Here is a 22806-nt window from a genome sequence, read left to right on the forward strand (position 1 = left end):
CATCTTCCTCCCCCCGAAAGTCGAGCCATGCTCGACCATTAACATAATATTACCGGGGGAAAGGCGATCACTTCTGGAAATGTCTCACAGTAGTATAGACTAGTAAAGATACATGAGTCACTTCACTAACAACCATGATTTTCTTTAAGTTGAACATAAAAGCAAACTGTCACTACGCCAAAGGTCCTTTCAGTAGCCTGGAGTTTACGATTTGCCAATAAATACCACTTAAATTCCTACGTGGATAATCATACTAAAAATGCGTTGTAAAATTGCTTCGACTTTAATATTTATTTGATTTCAGCTCTGTCGACAGAAAGGATGTACACTCATTCCTTCTACCCAAAAGTCTGTAATGCAGAACCTTTTCGCTTTCTTGTAAGACAGCATTCAAAGGCTCCTTCTTAGTCAAGTTATGGACTAAGTATCTTGCGCCACTTTTTCACACCTGTCACAGGATTGAGTTTGCACCGCTAGGCCACAGGTTGTTGCTGACGGTGTGGCTGCCGACACGGCCGTTTGCCGCCAGCCTCCATTCAATTTCAGTCCAAACCAGGTAGCTCGGTAAGTTGTAGTCCAGTGGTATCTTGCACCAAATAAGCAGATGGGTGAGACACCGTCCAGTCAGACTGCCTCCATTAGGACATTCGTCACAAGATTGTGGTGCCGGATGGTAGCGCCCAAGTCACACAGTGTGCCTCCCAACTTGGCACTTTAGGTTGCCATCAGAAGAAGTTGGTCACTGCAGCCACTGTAACATAAACCAAACTGCAGCAGACGGGCGAATACTTGAGGCAAAACTATGCTGCTGGGCTCTAAGATCTTGCATAGAGTCGCTCAATGGATGGCTCAGTGAGTATGCAGTAGGGGCCCCCCTCACACACCAGGGATATTAGGGCACCTATCCCCATGGTAAGCACTGTCTGCAATTCATTCATTTGACAAGTTTACGGTGGGGGTGAAAGGAAACTACAGGAGTTACCCTAAACCTGAAAGTTAGGTGAATAAATTCCAAGCAGTGACCATAAACTAAAACCTACCTAAATTATTATACTAAAAACATTACACTAAGTGCTAGACGATACCTAAAGTATTTACCTACAATATACTTATAACTACCTTACACACAAACTTATTACCTTACAACTAAATCTACATGGTCACCAACAATGATGTTTACCCCTCCCTACACGACTTAAGGTACCTTCACCTGGGAGAGGTGGACTTTGCTGATCCTTTTCCTTTCTGGATCGCTCACCAATAATGTCGTCAGGGTAAGGAACTTTAAGATGGTGCAGGGACCTCGAAATCTGATAACAAGGTCTGCAGCACTACTGACGGGGTGCGTTGTAATAAACACTTGGTCACCCACAGACAGATCGTGTGGCCTTCGACGGTGGTTGTAATTACGCTGGCCCTTAACGTAATAAACCTTTAAGTTCTTTTGTGCACGGTGCCAATTAGCTCGGATCTTTTCTGGGCTGGCATTGTCAGGCAGAAAATCATTACTTGACCAGATTAGATAGTGGAGAATTTGGAGTAAAAGCCAACATTAATGAAGCAGGGGCTTGCTTGTGGCTTTCATGGACGGCGGTGTTAAATGCAAACGACAACCAATTTAGTGAAGAATCCCACTTGGAGTGGTCAGTGGAGTGATAAGCGATGAGGGCAGATCGCAGGTTACGATTCACTCTCTCAGCATAATTTGGCCTCGGGTAATACGGGGTAGTGGTTACATGAGCAATGGATAGGTCAAAACAGAAATTCCGGAACTGGACAGAAGTAAAGGCTCTTGCGTTATCACTTACCAGAAATTGACAGGGTCCAAATGAAGCACATATCTGTTTGAAGCACGAGATGGTGGTGTTGGCATTAGCCATACGAGTGGGGAACAGCCACGTAAAACGCGAAAAGGCGTCAACACACACGAGTATGAAACGATGACCATTCCGAGATCTCGGGAAGGGGCCGATGTAGTCTATGAATAATCTCTCCATTGGACGAGAAGCTTGTTCGGAAGACAAGAGACCTAGACGAGTATTTGGGGCAGGTTTACTGATGTTACAAGTCTTACAGGATTTGACAAGGGTACGGATCTCTCTATCCATGGATTTCCAAATGAAGTACTTACGAATTTTAGCTCTCGTTTTGAAAATGACCGGATGACTGCCCATTGGGGATTCATGAAAATATTTGAAGAGAGCCGGGATCAGGTTAGTTGGGACTACAATTATGGAATCTCTGCGACCGCGAGCCGGACAACACAAGACACCATTCTTAAGGATGTTAGGCTTAACATGCTCACCAGATTTCATCCTGTCGATAATAGCTTTTAACTCAGCATCGTCCTGATGTTTGGTTATATCCTTGAAAAGGAAGGGAGAGTCTGTTAGAACTGTATTCATGAAGGTTGATACTTATTCAGGAGAGGGGTCTGCAGGTTCTGATTGAAGGTCAGAGCTCCCTGGATAGAACATCCTACTGAGGCCATCAGCCACAACGTTTTCTGTGCCACGAATATGACAGGTTTCAAATTGGAAGGATGAGATGCGCACTGCCCAACGCGCTAGACGACCGGTTCTTCGCGTCTTGGCCAGTACCCAACTCAACGCCTGATTATCAGTTTCCAGATTGAAAGGAAGATGTTCCAGGTACATTCTGAAGCGTTCTAACGAGAAGACAACCGCTAAGGCTTCCAAATCATAAATGGAATAATTTCGCTCAGCATGATTCAGGGCACGAGAAGCATAAGAAATAGGACGACGCCCTTCTTGAAATTCCTGAAGAAAAACACCGGATATGCCTGAGGAAGAGGCGTCAGTCTGAAGGATGAAGCATTTAGAAAAGTCGGGCATAGCCAGTACAGGAGTGTTACATAAGGCGTATTTCAAGTCCATGAAGGCTTCACGTTGGGCATCATCCCACACAAATTTGGCATCCTTTCTTCTCAAGGCATTTAATGGGGCTGCCCGTTCAGCAAAATTGGGAATGAATTTATGAAAAAAATTAACCATGCCAATGAATCTGGCTACAGCCTTGACGTCCTTTGGAGTGGGAAATTCTATATGGCGGCAGTACGAAACTGATCGAGACACCCCTCCCCGACACAACATGGCCTAAGGATATCTGGGGTTGTGCGAAAGAAACCTTGGTGGCCTTGAGGGTTAGTCCTGCTTGACGTAGTCTTTCAAGCACTTCGTTGAGATGGACAAGGTGTTCCTCGAAGGTTTCACTAAAGATCACCAAATCGTCAAGGTAATTATAGACGAACTTGAACTTAATGTCAGATACATTATAATCCAGTAACCGAGTAAGGACAGTAGCTCCAGTCGCCAGTCCAAATGGGACACGCTCAAATTCATATAGGTTCCAATCGGTTGCAAAGGCTGTGAGATGCTTGGATTCTTCGGCAAGAGGCCTGATTTAAATCAAAGGTGGTAAAAATTTTTGCATTAGCAAACCAAGATAAATAAGAGTGCAAATCAGGAAGGGGAACAGATTGGAGGACCACCTTACGGTTCAACATCCGATAGTAAACTACCGGACGATAACCACCTTGCGGCTTAGGGACCGGAAGCTTGGGAGAAGAATAGGCTGACTTAGAAGAGCATATCATTCCGTCAGCGAGCATTTGTTCAATAATAGCCTTAAGGGCTTTCATTTTGGGTGGTGACAGCTTATACAGAGAACGGACAGGTATGTTATCCATGACTTCAGTTTTTATTCTAAGACATTGGTAACACCTAACCTGTTGGTAAAGACATCAGGGAACTTATCGCAGAGTGTCGTAAGTTGATTGGCTTGCTCCTCGGGTAAATGATTAAAATCAAAAGCTTTGGGTTCGTCAGAATCTTCAGGAATAGCGTTAACGTGACAAGGCAGATTAGGAGAGCGAAATCCTACAAGGTTGCAAGAAATGAGCACCAGAGTCAGACTGGTAGCAATCATTAGCCTCAGAATTAAGTAAATCGTCCTCGAAGGTACAGTCATGTTTGACAAAAAAGAAGCCATGCTTTGGGGTTTACCATCAGAACTGGTGGTTAGTCAACTAGAACTACTATTGCCCGGGGATCCAGAGCCTGAAGTGTTACGTGGGCACTGCCTAGAGAAGTGCCTAGTTGACCCACAGTTACGGCAAGAAGTATTGGTGGAAGAGCATCTACCCATGGTAGGTTTTACATTGCCTAATGCCCCAACCTTAGGACAGTCCTGCTTGAGACTAGCAGAGGAGCCACAATTGAAACATGAACGCAGAATACACGAGTTGGAGTCAGGTGAAGGGGTGGTTTTAGAATCCTGAGGGGAGGGCATGCTCATAGGAGGTGGGGCTAATGCAAGGCGTAATTGGTCGGCATATCGAACGCCTTCAGCAGAAACCATAACGGCTTCCAACTGGGCGAACGTTGCTGGTCGCGGGGAAAGAGCCAGATATGATCTGTAGTTCGGGGCGAGAGCTTCAATTATGTTGGCAACCACCTGGACCTGCAAATAGCAGAGCCGGAAAATCCTAGCCTGGAGCTTAATATCTTGAACATATTCAGATAATGACTCGTTGAGATGTTGTACTCTGAAATAGTGCTTCTGCCCTAATGCAGACAAGGCACGAGCAGGAATGAAAAATTCAAGCACATGTGCATGAAATTGATCTACAAACCATCTTTCGGAAATGGCCCTCATGATATGCTCAGAAAGAGCTCCGGACACGTGCGGGTATAGAATTTGAAATGAGAGGTCGTTACTGAGATTATACACTATTGCCTGATCCTTGAACTCAATTAGGAACCGAAGGAAGGAAATAACCTCATCAACGGAGTTAGCTGAAAATTCAGAGACTCCCTTAAACACCAGTAGTCACCGGGTGAGGCAGGTTAGAGAAAATCTGGGGAAAAACAGGTGTAGGAGGTGCCTGGGAAGGCTTAGAATGGTCCAGAGGGGTTACTGAGGCATCGTACCTTTGATTCGGATGCTCTTGTGAAATGGATGGATTATAGAAGGTTAGGTTAGGACTATTGTTAGCCTGCAACGTTACAGGCGCAGACAATCTCATTTGTGAAAAGTTCTCGCTAATTTGAGAGACCATCGGGACATTAACCGCTTTTCTAGGGGTTATGCAACCTAAAAGCACTTGATACCGGTGGCGCTAAGACAGGGAGATGGTTTTGCACCATTGCATCAGAACCCGGCTGAGTAACAATAGAGGGCAGACACTGAGCCACAACAGAATTACCAGTTACCACAGGAAAATTGGTAGAGGTACCGACATGCAAAGAAGATAGTTCATTTGAATCACTTACAGGTGTCCTAGCTCCAGACAACGAAACAGAAGATCCCAGGGGAGCATTAGTCAACTCAGACTCCTGAATAACATGAGCACTAGATGTCAGAGTGCACACTTGAGCAGCAATAGATGCAGCATCAGAGTCAACACTTTCACACCTGTCAGATGGGATAGACACTTGAACTTCAGAATCTGTGTTATTCAACTTATTCCCTTCAAGCAAAACACTGATTCTGTCGAAAATTCTCGAAAACTCTACTAGTAAGGCTTGACATTCCTGCCGCTCGACTTTCGGCAATTCGAGAGACAACAAATCCCTAATTCTGTCCAGGTAATGTAGTAAGTGCGCCTTAACCTGCGCTAATTGGACATGCGAGGGCTCAGAAGCACAAAAGGTCACAAGATGGCGTTAGATTCAGTTAACCTATCTTTAACCAGGCCAAAGACTCGCGCAACTCGTCCGTAGTTAACTCGGTTATGGTTATTGGCAAATTAAGAGACCGTTTCAACAGGCTAGTGTCATCTCTGACATTGCCTGTGGAATTAATTTTGTGGATTTTTAACTCGTAAATTAGTTCTGCCATTCTTAAGTGGAAAGGATTAGGAACAGCACGAGCCATCCTGACGGGTAGTAACAAAATTTTAACGCGATATACAAATCACAACTTTTACGGTGTTGTAGGTTAGGTATGATTACGGTTCACTTTTCTTTGTCCGCAACCTAGTAGTTGTTTCTGCTATGCTACCAATATGTAACCGGTACTTCAGCGGTTACACAAACACAGTTAAAGGGAGGAAGGTAAATCAAATTACAAGGTACCTAAATACTATACACACCATAATCATGTAAAGAACTGTGGCGAAAACAGCAGTAGTAAATGTCAGTGAGGGCAACTTGGCGATAACAAACAAGGGGCGTGGGACGGTACTGAGAACCTACCAGGGGCATGGATAAGACTAGGTTGCAGTTTACGAAAAATCAACAGTGATCTTTGATTTTCAAAATATTATTTACAAAATGGACTTTACAAAAACAAATTATGAACAGTTTCAGTCAATGTGTAAAATACCGATACAGCATTTGTAAAATACAGATACATGTTCTTAGAGACACACAGTTTAGAAACTCCTTGAGAAGCGCTTCCGATAATTTCAAAGAATCAAGCAAATACGATGCATCAAATTACAACCCAAATTGGCAATACAATCTTGAAGATAAGAGCAAACACAATACCCTATTACAAATTATAGTGAAGTTAAACTAACCTTTGAAACTTTAGAGCAACAAATAGTGGCGATTAGAGCAATCTGCTGTGCTACACCAGCGAAAACAAAATGCAATTTAAAACCGGACAGAAAACAACAGGGCTTACCCTGGTACCGAGGAGACATTCACGATGTCACAGCTACGGAAGGCTCAGCAGGCCAAGACCAAGACGGCTCAGAGACTTCAGATCCCCACGAAATGCTGCCTAGCCCCTTTTAAAGGGAAACCTGGCCTTGGAGTAGCCAATCAGAACACAGGAGCTTGCCCAGATTGACCAATCGCAACACTTTCTTCGGTCGCGATGTTTAAATTTCTCGAATATATACGATCGCGAGTCTTCCATTTCCAGAAAGGTAGGAACATATTTCTAGAATGCATAACTAGCAAAGGCCAACACACCCTGTTCAAAAATGTGTGTCACAAACTTTCTGGACTGTTCCAGTAAATATAGAAATGTAATCTACTAGTTACAACCGACCTATGTAGAACAATATTTCTTACACTGTACAGGTTAGGTAGCTGAATGGAATACAAATGAAATATTCTAGCACAACACTCCAGATCATACAGTAAGTACTACTTAAAAAGATTTACGAATAAAATCTCCTACAAACACTTTCCACTTCCATATATTCTACACCTGTGTCAATGGTCAATGCTCTTCTCCATAATTTTAAGACCATGTGATAGGAGGGTAATGCCTCTTTAATTTTCACTTTTCCTTCTATTGCCGTTCTGATAGGAACTATCATCCCCTTTGTCCAATCTTCAAGTATTTCGTTATCCTTCCATATTGTTCTGAGAACTCTATACAGCCACTGTATTCCTGGTGGACCAGCAGCTTTAATCATGTCAGATGTAACTTCATCAGATCCTGCTGGCTTATCACTTCTCATCTTATGGAGAGCTTGTTCTAATTCTGTCCCTGTAAATTGGGATATCTTCACTTTTGTTTTCTGTCCTACTTCCTCAACAGAGATCCCATTAGGGCCATTTAGGAGCTTGTCAAAATACTGTCCCATTGTATCTCTGATATCTTTCATATTGCAAACTATATTCCCATCTGTTGTCTCTAGAGCTGTAATTGCTTCTTTATCTGATCTTTTACTTTTTTTTTCTATTCCATATATCATTTTCATATTCTCTTTACTGTCTTCTTCCACTTTATTTGCAAGTTCTTCCCAACTTTTCTCTTTTTTCTTTCCGTACAATTCTCTTGACTTTTAACTTACTGTATCTATATTCTTTCACCATCTCTTCCAATTTTATTGTTGTCAGTTTGGTTACTGTTGATTCTTCTGTCAGACTTAGCCACATCAAGAGCTTTTTTGGCTTTATTCCTTTTCATTATGGCTTCTTTCACTTTATCATTCCACCAAGATGTTCTTTTCTCTCTAACTCTTCTGCTCGTTCTTCCACGTATTTTATCTGCGCTACCAATCAGACTGTCTTAAAACCATTCCATTCTTCATTTCCTTTCTTTGTGTCTGTTCGTGGTATTTTAGCTCCTATTTCCTCTTGAAACTGCTGTTTGACTTCCAAATCTTTCAATTTCCAGTCTTTAATTCATGGTTTTTTTCTTCTTGTTTACTTTAATAATAGGTTTGGTGACTCTTAGGTCTGTAATGAGCAGTCTATGGTCACTATCAAGGCGTATCACTAGGTATCGCTAGGTGCCGTGCACCTTTTCTCCACTTGACCTATCTGTGATGATAAGGTCTATCACTGACCTATACTGACCATCCCAACTGTATCTCGTTATCTTGTGGCGATGCCATTTCTGAAACCACGAGTTCTTCACCAGCAGAAGTACATAGATCAAGCAGAAGTTCACCCTCCTCATTTCTATTACCAAATCCATATGGACCAATAATTCCTTCATAACCTGACCTATCAGTTCCTACCTGGGCATTAAAATCCCAAATTATCATTATGTTCTCTTCATCGATGATGTTGTCTAGTTTTTCTAGAAAGCTTGCTTTTTGGTCATCACTACAACCCTGCTGGGGAACATAAACTTGGATCACAGTTTGAGTTTCTCCATATAGGCTTATTTTAACTTTGATTAATCACTCATTGATGAATGAGACATCTGTTACACTATCAATGTCTTTATGGAGTATAAAACCAACTCCATTCCTCGTCACTGCAGGATTACCAATCCAGTATAATTTATATCCGTCCTCTAACATTCTTGTGTTGCAACCTTTCCATTTGGTTTCACTTAGCCCTAGGATGTGAATGTGTCTATGGTTCATTAAATCCGTGATTTCATTGCATTTTCCTGTTAGAGTCATAACGTTTCAAGTTCCAATCCGAAGCTTGTTTCTATGATTGGTTCTTCTCGTGCATCTTGAATGAACATCAGACATGGCGTCATTAGTTCCAAGAGTACTTGAAGTATTGTCGATATTCAGAACATGTCTTTCCGAGGCTCGTTTTTGTTTTGAAAACGACTGCATTGTACTCCTTTACTGACTTGCCAGGCCTAATGTACTAGAGAATTTTCTTTCAGGGTGGTCCCCCATAGCCTTTGGCAGTCCCCTGCCTCACTGCAAGGCAGCAGCTGATAATTTGTGTTATTTCCCACGCAAAGGTCTCATCTTCTCCAACCTTCTAAGGGAAAACTCCTCTGCTCGTAGCTATTGGTCCTCCCTTAGTTTGCCTGGTTTGGTATCGGCCGCCAGACCCTTAGCCAGACAGTCGCATATGGTAGCAGAATATATTCTGACCTGACAATAACGGGTCTAAATAATATCACACTTTGCCAAGCACAAGACCACTGGTATTTCCGACATTGAAGTTAAGTTCTCAGTGTCTATTTCTGGTTTCATAACAACCGCTGTACATCACACAGGAAAAGAAAAAAGCACACAAATAACTTTTAAATTGAAAATGAGAAATAAATGCTGTATGTCAAATGGGTGAGAGCGGGTGTACTTTTATTTATTGTCTAAATCCATTTCTACTTTCTTATGGTACACTATCGTGTTCTGTACTGATGTCGCGTTGTGTATGATGACATGCATAAAAACTAATGTTGAATAACAAGTAATTGTGGGCATGGGACCGCGACTCACCACGGACTGCCCGCTCAAACATTTCTCCTGCGTGTGTTACTCTCCACCTCTGCTTCATCTGAAAGATTCTATTTGAACAATAAGTTCTTAGTTTACGCCTAGGCGGACCGGCGGATAAGCCTGGAAGTGGGTCGAACCCACGCGTCTGAAAGAGGCCTCGCAAGCGTAACACGTCAGATGCAAAGAGAATAAGACTGGCTTGGGACTGATGCCTCCTGCAGCTGTAGGCCGACACGTAACCACGCTCTGCGTCCTTGAAATGAAGTTCTCTACCGAATTCTTACCCAAGCCAGTTGTCGCTGGCCTGTTGTGCACACAACGTGGCTGTGAATGGTAACTTAGATTTCTTATGGTGGGAGTTACGAACGTACTAAAGAATGACGTAAATGTGCTGCCGAGGTTTCTTTAGCATATATTTAAAAGGACTTGTCCTGGGACTTCGGAATAATGGCGTAATAACCAGGGAAACTTGCTAGAGAGGGACATCTTAACCAGTTTCGACTGTGTGTGTTTTCGTTAAGAGTCCATACAGATTTCTACAATAGACATTGTGAATTAACTGAGTGATTGTATGAATGACTGCATGTTTGGATGAGTTGTATGATTGGATTGTAATCATAAAATAGTTATACACTTATATATTCAATCTGGTTTTTTATTATTGTTATTTTTTATTTCACCTTTACTTTTTTCATAGAACTTGTGACTGGTAGGAAGTGTAGCGACAACTGTTCTCGATTTTGTCTTCACTGGTACATTCTTAATTATATTAAAACTGTAGGATCTATATTACTTATTTTCTAATGACTAAAACAAACAAATTTATTATTAATCTTTATGATCTGAATATGTAGCTGATGCTAGGAAGAAAGGAAGATATGTTGACAACCTTAGATACCAAAACTCTACTCTGCATTCACACATCCATCCGTCAACAGCCGGTGACAGTTAACCATCACACCGAGATGTATGTGAGAGAGAGCAGGTATTTGTAACTCGGCCAGGTGGAGATCATCAGTAGACAGATGTACGAAATTCACCTGTCTGAAGCTCTCTTCCTGTAACTTACTGCATTTGAAATATAAGAATATCTCATTTTTGTTGGTGGCTGCATGAAATTAAAATAAAATTAAAATAATAACAGAAGCTCTTTCGATTTGCTGCGTGATGCATGTGTTGAAATCTAATGTTGAAGATGCCATACATACCCAATGTCAGTGGAAATAACCTAGAATACATGTGTATAGTTTTCAAAGCTACTATTCGTTGTAACCTGCCATATCTTAATGTCTCACTAGTCAAATGTACCTTATTAATAGACAATTGCTATCTACTTGCGGTATACAAAATTACATCGAGTACCTTGCAGGTAGAGACCACCGGAGGACACTACAACTGCTAGGGATAAAGTTTTCAGAAACTCAACTACATACACAAGCTTGGGGACGAGACGCGAGGGCTAGCGCATTTCTGGCCACATTCCTCACGAAGCTCATTGCTCTGGTTTTTATCTATACCTGTTGCTCATTGTTGGCAAAATGCCAGAATCTCAAGAATAACTGAAACCTGTTTTTCCTCATACCACTACAAGCAAATTTGTATAGAAAACTGTCTTATCACTCCAGTAACATGCAGAAGATGGCAGTTGGACAAGACCCATCCACAAGTATAAACCAAGGAATTTCGTCATGTGTTGTGTTGACCAATTTGCAGACGTGCCAAGTCTCCTGATTTTTCATCGTTCTTCCCGATCTCCAGCACCGTTCCCCCAATTTTCAGAGCAGTTTCAGTAATTTTTGTATTATTTTAAGCTTCTGCGTGTTTCCTCGTTCTGTTGATATATGGCTGAGTATGGCTGGTCGATAGTAATTCTAATAATGAAACCAGATGGCAGTACAGGGCACAGTGGCCAGTCACATGCTCCTGTTTGGTCTATAATACAGTCAAATACTCAAAGAGCTTAATCGGAAGTGAAAGTCACAAGTGAGTAACGTAACCTCAGAAGCCCGTCTACCCAGGGCAGAACCTACATAAGTTTTCGTGCAATGTTTAAAAGTGCTTATAGGGAAGAGTTTCAGTGAATCCAGGAAGGGATCAACGTTCACATTCTGTACTATATGTAGGTGTGATTTTCCAGTTGCGCATGCGGGGAGTGCAATATACTCTTATCATATGCAAACGAAAAACCGTAAGGAGAGTGTCCAATGTGTAGAAAGAAACCAGAAACAACATTTCATGTAAAAACCAAGATGTAAATCCTGTGACGAATGCCAAGGCTTTATTTATGTAATTTATCGTAGAACATAACCCGCCTGTAAAGTGTTCCGACCATGTGGGACCTTTGTTTTGCAAAATGTTTCCTGATTCGGAAATTGCTAAACGATATGGGTGCGCTAGAACGAAAATGGCGGCTGTCATTACAGAAATGTGCACGGAAGAGAGGGCGAAAATTGTATCACATTTGTAGGTGAATGCATTTTCTGTTGCTACTGATGGTAGCAATAAAAGCAACTTGAAAATATATCCTTTTGTAACGTTTTTTAGGCCTGAATTCAATGAAATTCATAGTTGTCTACTCTCTGTGCCTAATTTAGAATGGGATGATACTGGAGCTAACATTGCCAATCTTTTGCTCTCAACTTTTCAGGAATTTCACATTCCATTAAGAAACTGCCTAGCTCTTGATGCTGATAATGCTCCAGTAATGGTAGAATTAAAGAATGGTGTGGCAGGATGTTTGAAGCTGGAACATAGTAATATAATCATTATACGCTGCTCTTGTCATCTAATTAATCTTGCTGCAGAGAAGGGTGCGGCATGCTAGCCCATAAATATAGGGCCCGGATGAAAGTATAATTGATATATTTTATTATCTGGAAAGGAGTGCAAAGAGGAAAGAAAAGTTCAGAAAATTTCAGAGTTTACACAACACCGAGATCAGGAAAATTCTGAAGCATGTGCCTGCTCGATGGTAATCACTGAGAAGGAGTTTAGATAGGATTTTGCTGCAGTGGGACCCTTTGGTTACTTTATTCAGGAGCAAAATTGTGAGTAAGGGTTCTCAGATGGGAACTTTGAAGACTTACAAAATTCCTAAGCACAGTCTGAGTGCAGATGTCTTGTTTGTCTGAAAAGGTGAAGAATTGTCATAACATTTCCCCACACTCCTCAGTTAAAAGGAAACACCAGTCATCAGATTCACACAAAAAAAAAAATGAAACTACTGATGACACTAACGTGTACAGTGTACAGTAAATTGCCCTAGAGTGCAAGTGCGTGTGTACGTGAACTGTGTGACATAACTGTTTAGCTTGTTTTCTTCTTCTCTTCTTCATCATCCATTCCTTTTTCCAGATTGTTTTTGGGTAGGGTAGTGTAACAAAGCCCTCCACCTTACTCAATGTTTCCACCATTTCTCTTCTAGTACTTTATTGCTATCAACTCCTCTATTTGCAATACAGTCCACAAGAGAGCTCCTCCATCTCATTCTAGGACGTTTCCAGTCTCTGTATCCATGAATGTTTTCTTTGGTATTCTCTCTCCTGGTATTCTCATCATGTGTCCAAACCATTTTAGCTTTGCTGTATCAATCTCTTCTTGAAGTTTACACACTCCCACATTTCTCCCTATTTCCTCATTTCGTATTCTGTCTCCTCTTTCCCTGTAGACTCCTCAAGAACCTCATTTCAGCTGCTTGTATCTTACTTTGGTTCTTCTTAGTTAACGTCCAGGCTGCTGAAGCATAGGTCAGTATAGGTTTATAATAGGATGAGTATAAAAACCTTCTTGCACTTCATTGGCACATCTTTGTTCCATACAATGTCTCTCACACACTGGTAGAAACTTGCAGACTGGTGTATTCTTAAATCAATTTCTCCATCCAAATTTCCATCTTGTGATATCATGCTGTCCAGATATTTAAAATTCCTTAAATCAATTTCTCCATCCAAATTTCTAGCTTGTCATATCATGCTGCCCAGATATTTAAAAATTTTCACTACTTGAAGAGGTTCATTTCCTATTTTTATCACTTCCCTGGATTTTCTGTTACCTCTTGTCATGATCGAAGTCTTACTTTTCTCAATACTAATCTTCATTCCAAAATTACTTATCTCCTTTACTTGCTCGCCCAATATCATCTTCTTGATATTATGTAGAATTCTATCCATGATGATGATGAAGAATAAGGGAGACAATACACTTCCCTGTCTTAAACCTGTCTCAACTCTGAACCATTTAGTTTGACCCACTTTGGTTCTAATACAGCTTTCACAATTTTGATACAATGCTATTACCATCTGCATTGTTTTATTCCCAATCTGTGCCTCCGTCAATGTTTTCCATACCAAATTCCTTGGGACAGTCATATGCCTTTTCAATATCTAGAAACGTTACTACCATGTCCTTTCCATATTCCCAATACCTTTCCATCATTTGACGCAATGTAAATATTGGATCAAATGTGGACCTGCCTCTCCTGAATCCATACTGGTGTTCTGCCAATTTTCACTCTACTCTGTCTCTTATTCGTCTATCCAAGATTCTTTCATCTTAGCTGTATGAGGTATCAGTGTCACTCCTCCGTAATTTTCACATTGCTTCCTGTCTCCTTTCTTGAAAATTGGTATAATGACCCCTTTCGTCCATTGTTTTGGAACAGTCTTTTTTTCACTCCATATCACTCTGAAGAGTCTATACAACCACTTTAGACCAACTGTTCCTGCTGCCATTATCATTTCTATGGTGACCTCGTCAATTTCAGCTGCCTAGCCTCGTTTTATTCTTTTAGTAGCCCACTCAATCTTTGCCATCTGCACTAATTCTGGTTCTTCGATTTCTCCTTGTACCGAGGTATTATGCACGTTGTAAAGCTGTTCAAAGTATTTTCCCCACCTCTGCAATATATCCTGCTTCTGTGTCATCACTTCCTCCTGTTCATTTTTAATGAAGTTAGCACCTTCCCCTGGGTTTTTATTCTTTTTAACCCACTGGAATAAGATCTTTTTGTTTTCGCTTGTGTCTTCTTGCAGATATTCACTGAATTTGCATTCTGTTGTTCTATTTCTCAGCCATCTTTTCCAACCTTGTTCCTGCCTTTTAACTATATCTTTTACCCTGTCATTCCACCAGGGCATTTCTTGATCTTTCTTCCGTCCTGATCCTCTTCCACAGGTCTTTTCTGCAGACTCGACCACGACTGTTTTTAAGTATGTCCATTCTTCTTCGACCCTTCCGTTGTCTTCCTAAGGTATACTTGTTTTAATGTGTCAGGAACTCTTCATTTATTTCCTTCTGCAATTTCCACACCCTTAGCTTTCTCTGCCTAATCTCATTCATCTTTGTATCTTTCATCTTTCCCTTCTTTAACTTAGCTACCACAACTCTGTGATCTCCTTCGAAAGATTCACTTGATAGGGCTGGTACGTCTACCAGCATTTTCCTGTTACCTTTCTCAACCAAAATGTAATCTATCAGAGTTTTGATTTTGTTATCCCAACTATATCTTGTTATCTTCTGACTGTTACCAGTGATCAGCTCATTTCTTGTACAAAAGTCTACCAAAATATCTCCAGCCTTGTTTCTCTTCCCATATTCAAATGGACCTATAATCTCTTCATCTCCTTTTCTTTCCTGTGATCTTAGGATCACAACTTGTTTTTCCTGTATATAACCTTACAGATATTCAAGGTATTCCTCTAGATCCATAGCTGTATTTCCTGTTTGTGGAGCATACCCTTGAATTATATCTGTAACACCAGTTTCAAGTCTCAATCTGACCTTAATCAACCTGTCATTCATGTTTTCCACCAATTCTAGGTATTCCTTTAGGTCTTTTCTAATTATGAGACCTACACCATTTTTGGCTTCTCTTCCTCCACTATAGTATCAGGTGTATCCTTTCTTTAGTTTCTTCTCACCTTTTCATTTCCATTTGGTCTCACTGATTCCCTATATCTTTGTCAACCATTAAATCTACAATTTCTTCCACTTTCCCTGTTAGTGTCACTACATTGATGGTCGCTATCTTGATGTATTTGGTTGCTGGTCACCCATTTCTCACATTTCTCCCAGCATCACAAGAATTGCACGTCTCTTATGGGGAACACCCTAGCATTTTGCTCGTCGCTTGTGGGGAACGCCCTAGCATTTTCGAGGCTTCAGTACACTTGTCATCATATAGGCTTTTATTACGATGGTTTGCTACTCTCAAAGGCATTTTAGAGCTACTGCCAGCCGAAACTTGTAGGCCGCTTCTAACATGGAGGGAGAACAGACGCCTTTTGTAGCTGCTCCTCTGGAGTACAGACGCTACAGTTGATATGGGATTTCAGTGGCATTTCCTCCACTGAGGGCCCATTTCCCTTCTATAACGACTCCTCTGCCCTTAGCCGTTGGTCCATATAGTGGATCAGGCTATTTACCACCGCCCAACACTCGGCGTTTAGACACTGGCTGTATGGTTTACTCCATTACCATAGCAAATTAACTGGCCAGACAGCTTGTAATAATAATAATAATAATAATAATAATAATAATAATAATAATAATAAATATTGGTAGTACAATTGAGAAGCAGAGAGAGAGCACGAAGTGTGTACCTGTATGTCCTATACTTTGATTATAAGTTGTGTTCACAGTAAGCCTGTGTGTGTAATGTGTAGCAATAGTAATTGGTAAATAAATCTTAGTGTAGAAGCTACTAGTCAGATGTTCATTCATCTACTGCCCCGCCACCTCATTACAGTATTCTTTACATTGTGTAAGCTTGTCACTGTTTTCCTTTCCAGGTATGTATTTGTGTTTTTATAAATTTGTATCTTGCATTCAATAGACTGAAAAACTTAAAGGTTATATGTTTTTAAAAAATGGGTGAATTGTGCTCGATTCATTCAAAAGGACATGGGTTTTATTCTCTGTCAGGAAGTCAGTTCTTTTTTAACAGATGAAATTTCCTCTTCTGGAGATGCACATGGCCCTGAGGTGCCCATAGCATACACGAAGAGTACCTTCAACTTCTCCAAGTGCCTTCATGGCCTGTACAGAAATAGTTTTGCTTATTTATTTGTAAAATGTCTGGATGTATGTTTTCTCAGGGTTTCTTCTTCTTTTCATTTAACAGTGCATTTCCAGAACCACTCAACAAGGGGATTTTTGAGGAGAGATTTGCAGCTAACATTTCATACTTGGGCGTGAGTTGCTGTCAATTCATTTACTTCGTACATTAATACTGTCACAAACTTATGGCTTGGACTCGAGAACTGGTTTTCCAGGTAACAAGTTACTCTTGTGCTGAAGGTTAGTCCTGACCAGTGTGTGTTCAACAGTGAAAAGGGGTTCTTCTTCATTTAAGCATGGAATGATGTAAATATGAAAACAGGGTAGCTGTAATTACTGTGTACAATGTTAGAAAGTCACAAACTGAAATTTTCCAAACCCTGAAACAGCTGAAAATCGGCAAGAGGTTTGTCTACCGGACAATCCAGTGATTTACAGAGACTGTCAGTGTAAATGATCGCACAAGGGTTGGACGTACTTGCAGCAGGAGAGCAGTAGTGGCTGTTAAAGTAGTGGCGGCCTGTATCCGGTAAAATCACACCCGGAAGCAGAAGATAATGACATGGGAGCTCAACATTTCACCATGATCAATATACAGGATACTTTCTGAAGATCTTGGGTTAGAGCTTATCTGTGGGGCATCGGAGAATTCTCTTTACTAACGAGAAAGTCTTCACCATTAAAGACAGCTTTAACCATCATAACGATAGGATATACATGGGAAGCTCGAGAGAGTTTTTAAGGTCCAGGTAAGTCACTACCCCTCTTCATTCATGATTTGATGGTGGAGGGTGAGCTATGAGTAACAGTATGTTCAAGAGTGAGCCCTGAACTGACACTAAGAACACGGCGAAGACCCAGTGCGGTGGATTTGGTCAAAACTAGCAAAAAAAAAAAAAAACTGCCAGGAACTGGACCTGGGCCTCTTACAGATAACATATAAGAGACGCAAAGAAATAAAAATATAATTTATTATGGAGAAGAAAAAAAAAGGTTGCATAGGTAAAACAAGGGGGCCAAAAATCAAATAGGTAATATTAATATTATGTGGCCCATAATCAAAATACACCAAATTCATTGATTATAGCACCTTCACACACGCTTACCTTCATGAAAGACGTGACGAAAAGTTTGATATAAGGACTTGGCATCTATCATAATTAATTGAAGAATATGAATTCAGGCGGGTACAAAACATTTCTTTGTAGCGCATCAGGTCTAAAAAACTATTAAGTTTAGGGAGTAACAGCGCCTTATCATAAAATTCTCCTTTTCAATACATAAGGTAAGACTTAAAGCCCTCAACAATAAAAATCCACATCCCCCGAGAATACCATATCGTAGAGTAAAAGAGCTTAAAACGGGAGAAGAGGGAAGGGTGTACAGAGTTCATAAAATAAATGCTAAGAGAAAAGGGGAAGTTACCATGGTTTCACGCCAAACAACAAAAAAATATGGAAAGGCAAGCCGCAAAGAATAAAACATATTAAACTAGAAAATAGATAAAGAAAGCCAATGACGGCAATGTGAAACGAATAATAAATAAGTCAATTAGACACAAAAGGTATTACGGACCCAAGCGTCAGAACCACCCATGCTCACACAGAGACCAAGGGGTTAGGTCGCCGAAATAAAGGGAGGTATAAGAATGTCAACGCACAGCACATAACAAAATAAACAACCGCTCTCAAGCTCAGACAATATGAACCAGAAAGTGTTCCATTTTACAGAGACGGAGTGTCTCCAACACCAAAACATACAGAAACAGGCCAATCGCGTTGTTAGTTTGACAGTCTGGTAGTTCCCGTATTTAAGAAAGGGGATCGAATAAACTGCAGTAACTATCGGGGAATATCCTTACTGTCGTGCCTGGGAAAGTTTATTGCTCGAATCTTGGCAAATTGTATTGTACCCCTGGTGGAGAAAATACTTCCAGAGAGTCAGTGTGGCTTCAGGCCTTCTAGAGGAACCACAGATATGATATTCACAGCTCGTCAACTCCAGGAAAAATGTAGAGAACAAAATAGACCTCTTTATATTGCCTTTATCGATCTTACTAAGGCATTTGACTCTGTGAACTGAGAAGCTTTGTGGAAAATTTTAGCTCTATATGGCTTTCAGCAGAAATTTATTGCCATCTTGAAATTGCTCTACACTGATATGATGGCAGCTGTCATTGGCAACGGCTCTATTGGAGAGCCATTCCATATCAATACCGGTGTTAAACAAGGCTATGTGATAGCCCCCACTTTGTTTTCCTTGTATGTTGCCACTGTCATGGGACATGTCAGAGATGATCTCCCTCCAGGAATTCATATAACTTACAGGATGGATGGTAAACTTTTTAATTTGAGCCGTTTAAAGGCAGGAATTCGGACATCGTCTGCAGCATTAGTTGAGTTACAGTACGCTGATGATAATGCTGTCGTAGCTCAGACACAAGAAGAGCTTGTGAGAATCCTGAATGCTTTCTCTGCTGCGTACAACAAGATCGGACTCAAACTGAATACCAGCAAAACGCAGATCCTATACCAACCAGCCCCTGGAGAAGGTCAGAGATATCAATGTCACAATTGATGGAGTGAGCCTTCAAGTTGTAAACACCTTCCCATACTTTGGCAGCACCCTCTCATCAAGCACAAATATAAATTCAGAAATCCAACACAGAATTAACTGTGCAGGAGAATCCTTTGCTAAGTTAAAATCTTGAGTTTTTTACAATCATGATGTCAATATCACAACAAAGATTCTTGTGTACAATTCTGTTGTAGTTCCAACCTTACTTTACGGGTGAATCCTGGACATGCTACAGTCGACACCTTAAGAAGCTGGAACAGTATCATCAACGTTGCTTGAGGAGAATACTGCAAATAACTTGGCAAGACAGGCGCACAAATATCAGCGTTCTTGAAGAAGCACACACCACCAGTATAGAATTGATGGTTTTAAGATGCCAGCTACGATGCCACGTAGTCCGCATGCCCAATAATCGCATTCCCAAACAAGTGTTTTACTCTGAGCTATCAGTAGGTAAACGCTGTGTAGGCGGTCAGAGGAAGCGATTTAAAGATGTAATCAAGGCTAACTTGAAGAGATGTAACATTGATGTTGATAACTGGGAGAGCTTAGCGCTTGACCGTTCATCCTGGAGATCACTAGTCCATTACGGCACACTGTCTTTTGAAGAAAACCGCCGATGTACAGCGAATGACAAGAGGCAACGTAGGAAAGAAAAAGAAGTGCTGAGAAGACATAGAAATAACATGACTGCTCCACCTGGGACTACCTGTCATCACTGTGGCAAATTGTGTAACTCCCGCATCGGACTGTATAGTCACCTCCGAACACATAGATGAAGAGACATCCTACCTGGAAGACAAACCTACTCGATTACGAGTGTTTGCTATCATCTTGTATTCATACAACACCTGTTTTGGTGCACATGAAATATACAGAACACGTGATAAAATAATACAACATGAGCTCAAGCGGAATGTTAATGAAGCGACTAGAGTAAAAGGTCTTGGTCGGCACACAGCAAACAATCTCTCTCTCTCGCTCGCGCGCGCGCGAATCCGTGTCACCTTCTGTTCTCAAAATAAACATAGTGGATCGGTAAATGAAAAGAACGAAAGAAGTGTGTAAAAGTAAAGTTAACACACAAATAAATTAGGAACACATGTAATGAGGGAAACCTTTCTAACCCAACCATGGTGAGCACAGAACAAAGCAATAATAAAACCAAGAGAAGATTAAATACCTCAATTACATAAGCAAATAACATTCTCGAAAGGCCGAGATACGCGCAAAGACATCTTGAATCTGTTAAAATATCTTTTATATGCCACAAAGGCGACTTGGAAATCCAATCCTTCCATCTTCTTAAGTCAAAAATCTCCACACCACCTCCAAAAAAGATAACCCAACAAGACGGGGCAGAAAAGAAATACTTTGACCTATGCTAACGTATGAGATGCCATGTACCGGAATAAGGAAAAATGACATAGTGGTAACAACACATGATGGGAAAGAGTAACAGTTCATGGATACAAGAGTTCGCTAGGAACGTGAAGACTTCAGAGAAGACAAATGTACCATAAAATGATATTGTGCGGTTGAGACCTGGACCTTTCAGCAAGATTTTGCGCTAGCTTATAAAAGGATGAATCAATAGTGGTTGCAGGTCAATGTGCCAGACTCCATCTCCACTGCTTAGTGGCCTTCTGCTAGCCCTGATCTTAAAAACCTGGATTTCAAGCTTTGGTCTGTGCTAGAGGGAGCGGTCTGCAAGAAAAGGCACCCTTCACTTGAAAGTTTGAATTGTTCCTTGGTGGCAGCAGTGGTGGACTTCGCAATTGATACCATCCATTCTGCGATAGATGACTTGCCAAAGAGACTCTGTCTGTGTGCGTGCTAACGATGGACATTTAGAAGACAGATTAGTGCAGACTGTGAGTAATGTGTGTGTCTATAACATATTAAAAGGAATTTGAAAAATTTCAAACCACATTAATCACTTATTCCCAAAATCGTTTGTGACATTGTGGCTAGACTAGGTATATAGAGATGTGTAGCAACTACATTTTGGTACTTAAAGGCTTGTTGTTGATAGTTCACTGAAGCTTATCTTTGAACATGGTATGCTGAACTTCATATTGTATAAATGCAGGTTATCCTTAGCTAGTCTTGCAATCAGGTTTGTTATCTCCTTCAGATCAAATCTGAACTTCATGCTGCTCTAGTACCTCCACTTATTATATCATCTATTTCTTTAGCTACTTACTTTGCACACACTTTTTCTCAGGAATCTAAGAAGCACCCAAATTGAAATTGTCATTGCATATTTCTGGTGATATTTTGTGTATGCAGAATGAGTTTATCCTTCTTGAAGTTTTATTTTAAACAATACCAATGGAAACTAAAAACTACAGTAATTATTTATAGCGTAAGATTTGTTGTCAGATGAAAAGATCATTTGTTGGAAAATACAATTTAAGCCTACTTAGCAGTTCATTAAATTGTTTCAGATGCCAGTTCATGGGGAGCGTGGTCAAACTGGCAGCAGTGGGGTTGGACATGGGGAGCTTCTGGTACGATGGTGCCACCTCCAAATCAAACTGCTTTGCCTGCTGGCAAAACTCCTGCTCCATCTGGTTCTCTCCCAGTGCCTCCATATGCATATCCTCCAAATACTCAGTCTTACACTGGGACTGGCGGTGTTTTCGACTACAACCATACTCCCGGTTCAGAGCCTTATAATCAGGTATATTTGTCATTTTATAAAACTGTAAAACAAGTTGTAAAAATCATGTACGTGTGTTTGAACAGGAGTCTGTTCATAATCATCTTTTCATAAATTACATGAATAATTTAATTTAATGCCTGTTTTAGTTGTAGTAATTCTTTGAACAGCTAATTTGCCTAACCGTCTTCATGCATTTCAATTGTTAAGATATCGTTTAATAGTAAGAAATGTTATATGTAAGAGATGAGTGAAAACCAGAAAATTTTCCTTGGGTTGTCTCCCTCTTTTCATTAGTCCTATTAATGGAGATAATCCACCAGAAAGCTGGCAGAAAGCAATAGTTATCCATATTGATAAAAAATGTGATGTAAAACATAATAAAAATTACAGAGGAATTAGCATTGTTAATTCTTGTTTATAAAGTTTATGCCAATATCATTAAAGAAAAGTTGCAGAGATTTACGAAGATAAAATGGGGAATGGGCAAAGTTTCTGAAAAGGGCACTTCTGCACTGATGCATATTTCACTATGATTAATAGAAAAACAGAGATAAATTTTTAAACACACCTTGCATTTGTAGACTTTAGAAAGACCTTTGACAGAATAAATTGCTTGATATTCTAAATAAAAACAATGTTCCTCAGCAGATGTACAAATACCTACAAATCCAATCTCCTTCCTGTAAAATTGGAAAAGAACCAGACTGAGTGGAAACCAATAAATGGAGGTGAAAGACAAGGATGTGGCTTTTTCCCCTCTTCTTTTTCATATGAATGTGATAATGGAAACTTGGAGGCAAGGAATAGATATACCTTCAAAAATTAATAAGGTCACAAACACATCAGAAATAATAACCACATTATGAAGCCATAACTTGTA

The 22806-nt window shown here is 40.5% G+C and overlaps 1 protein-coding gene across 3 annotated transcripts in view; it reads left to right on the forward strand.

Moving 5' to 3' along the window:
- The window catches only part of LOC136857726 (arginine/serine-rich protein PNISR), a 248435-nt gene that overhangs the window by 43354 nt on the left and 182275 nt on the right, over nt 1-22806 (forward strand). For all 3 annotated transcript variants that reach the window (XM_067136603.2, XM_067136602.2, XM_067136605.2), the window contains exon 4: nt 21709-21944. In XM_067136603.2, the coding sequence (XP_066992704.2) occupies nt 21709-21944 (236 nt within the window). The remainder of the gene's footprint in view (nt 1-21708; nt 21945-22806) is intronic.

The sequence above is a fragment of the Anabrus simplex genome, chromosome 1 (assembly GCF_040414725.1).
Source record: "Anabrus simplex isolate iqAnaSimp1 chromosome 1, ASM4041472v1, whole genome shotgun sequence".
NCBI lineage: Eukaryota > Metazoa > Arthropoda > Insecta > Orthoptera > Tettigoniidae > Anabrus > Anabrus simplex.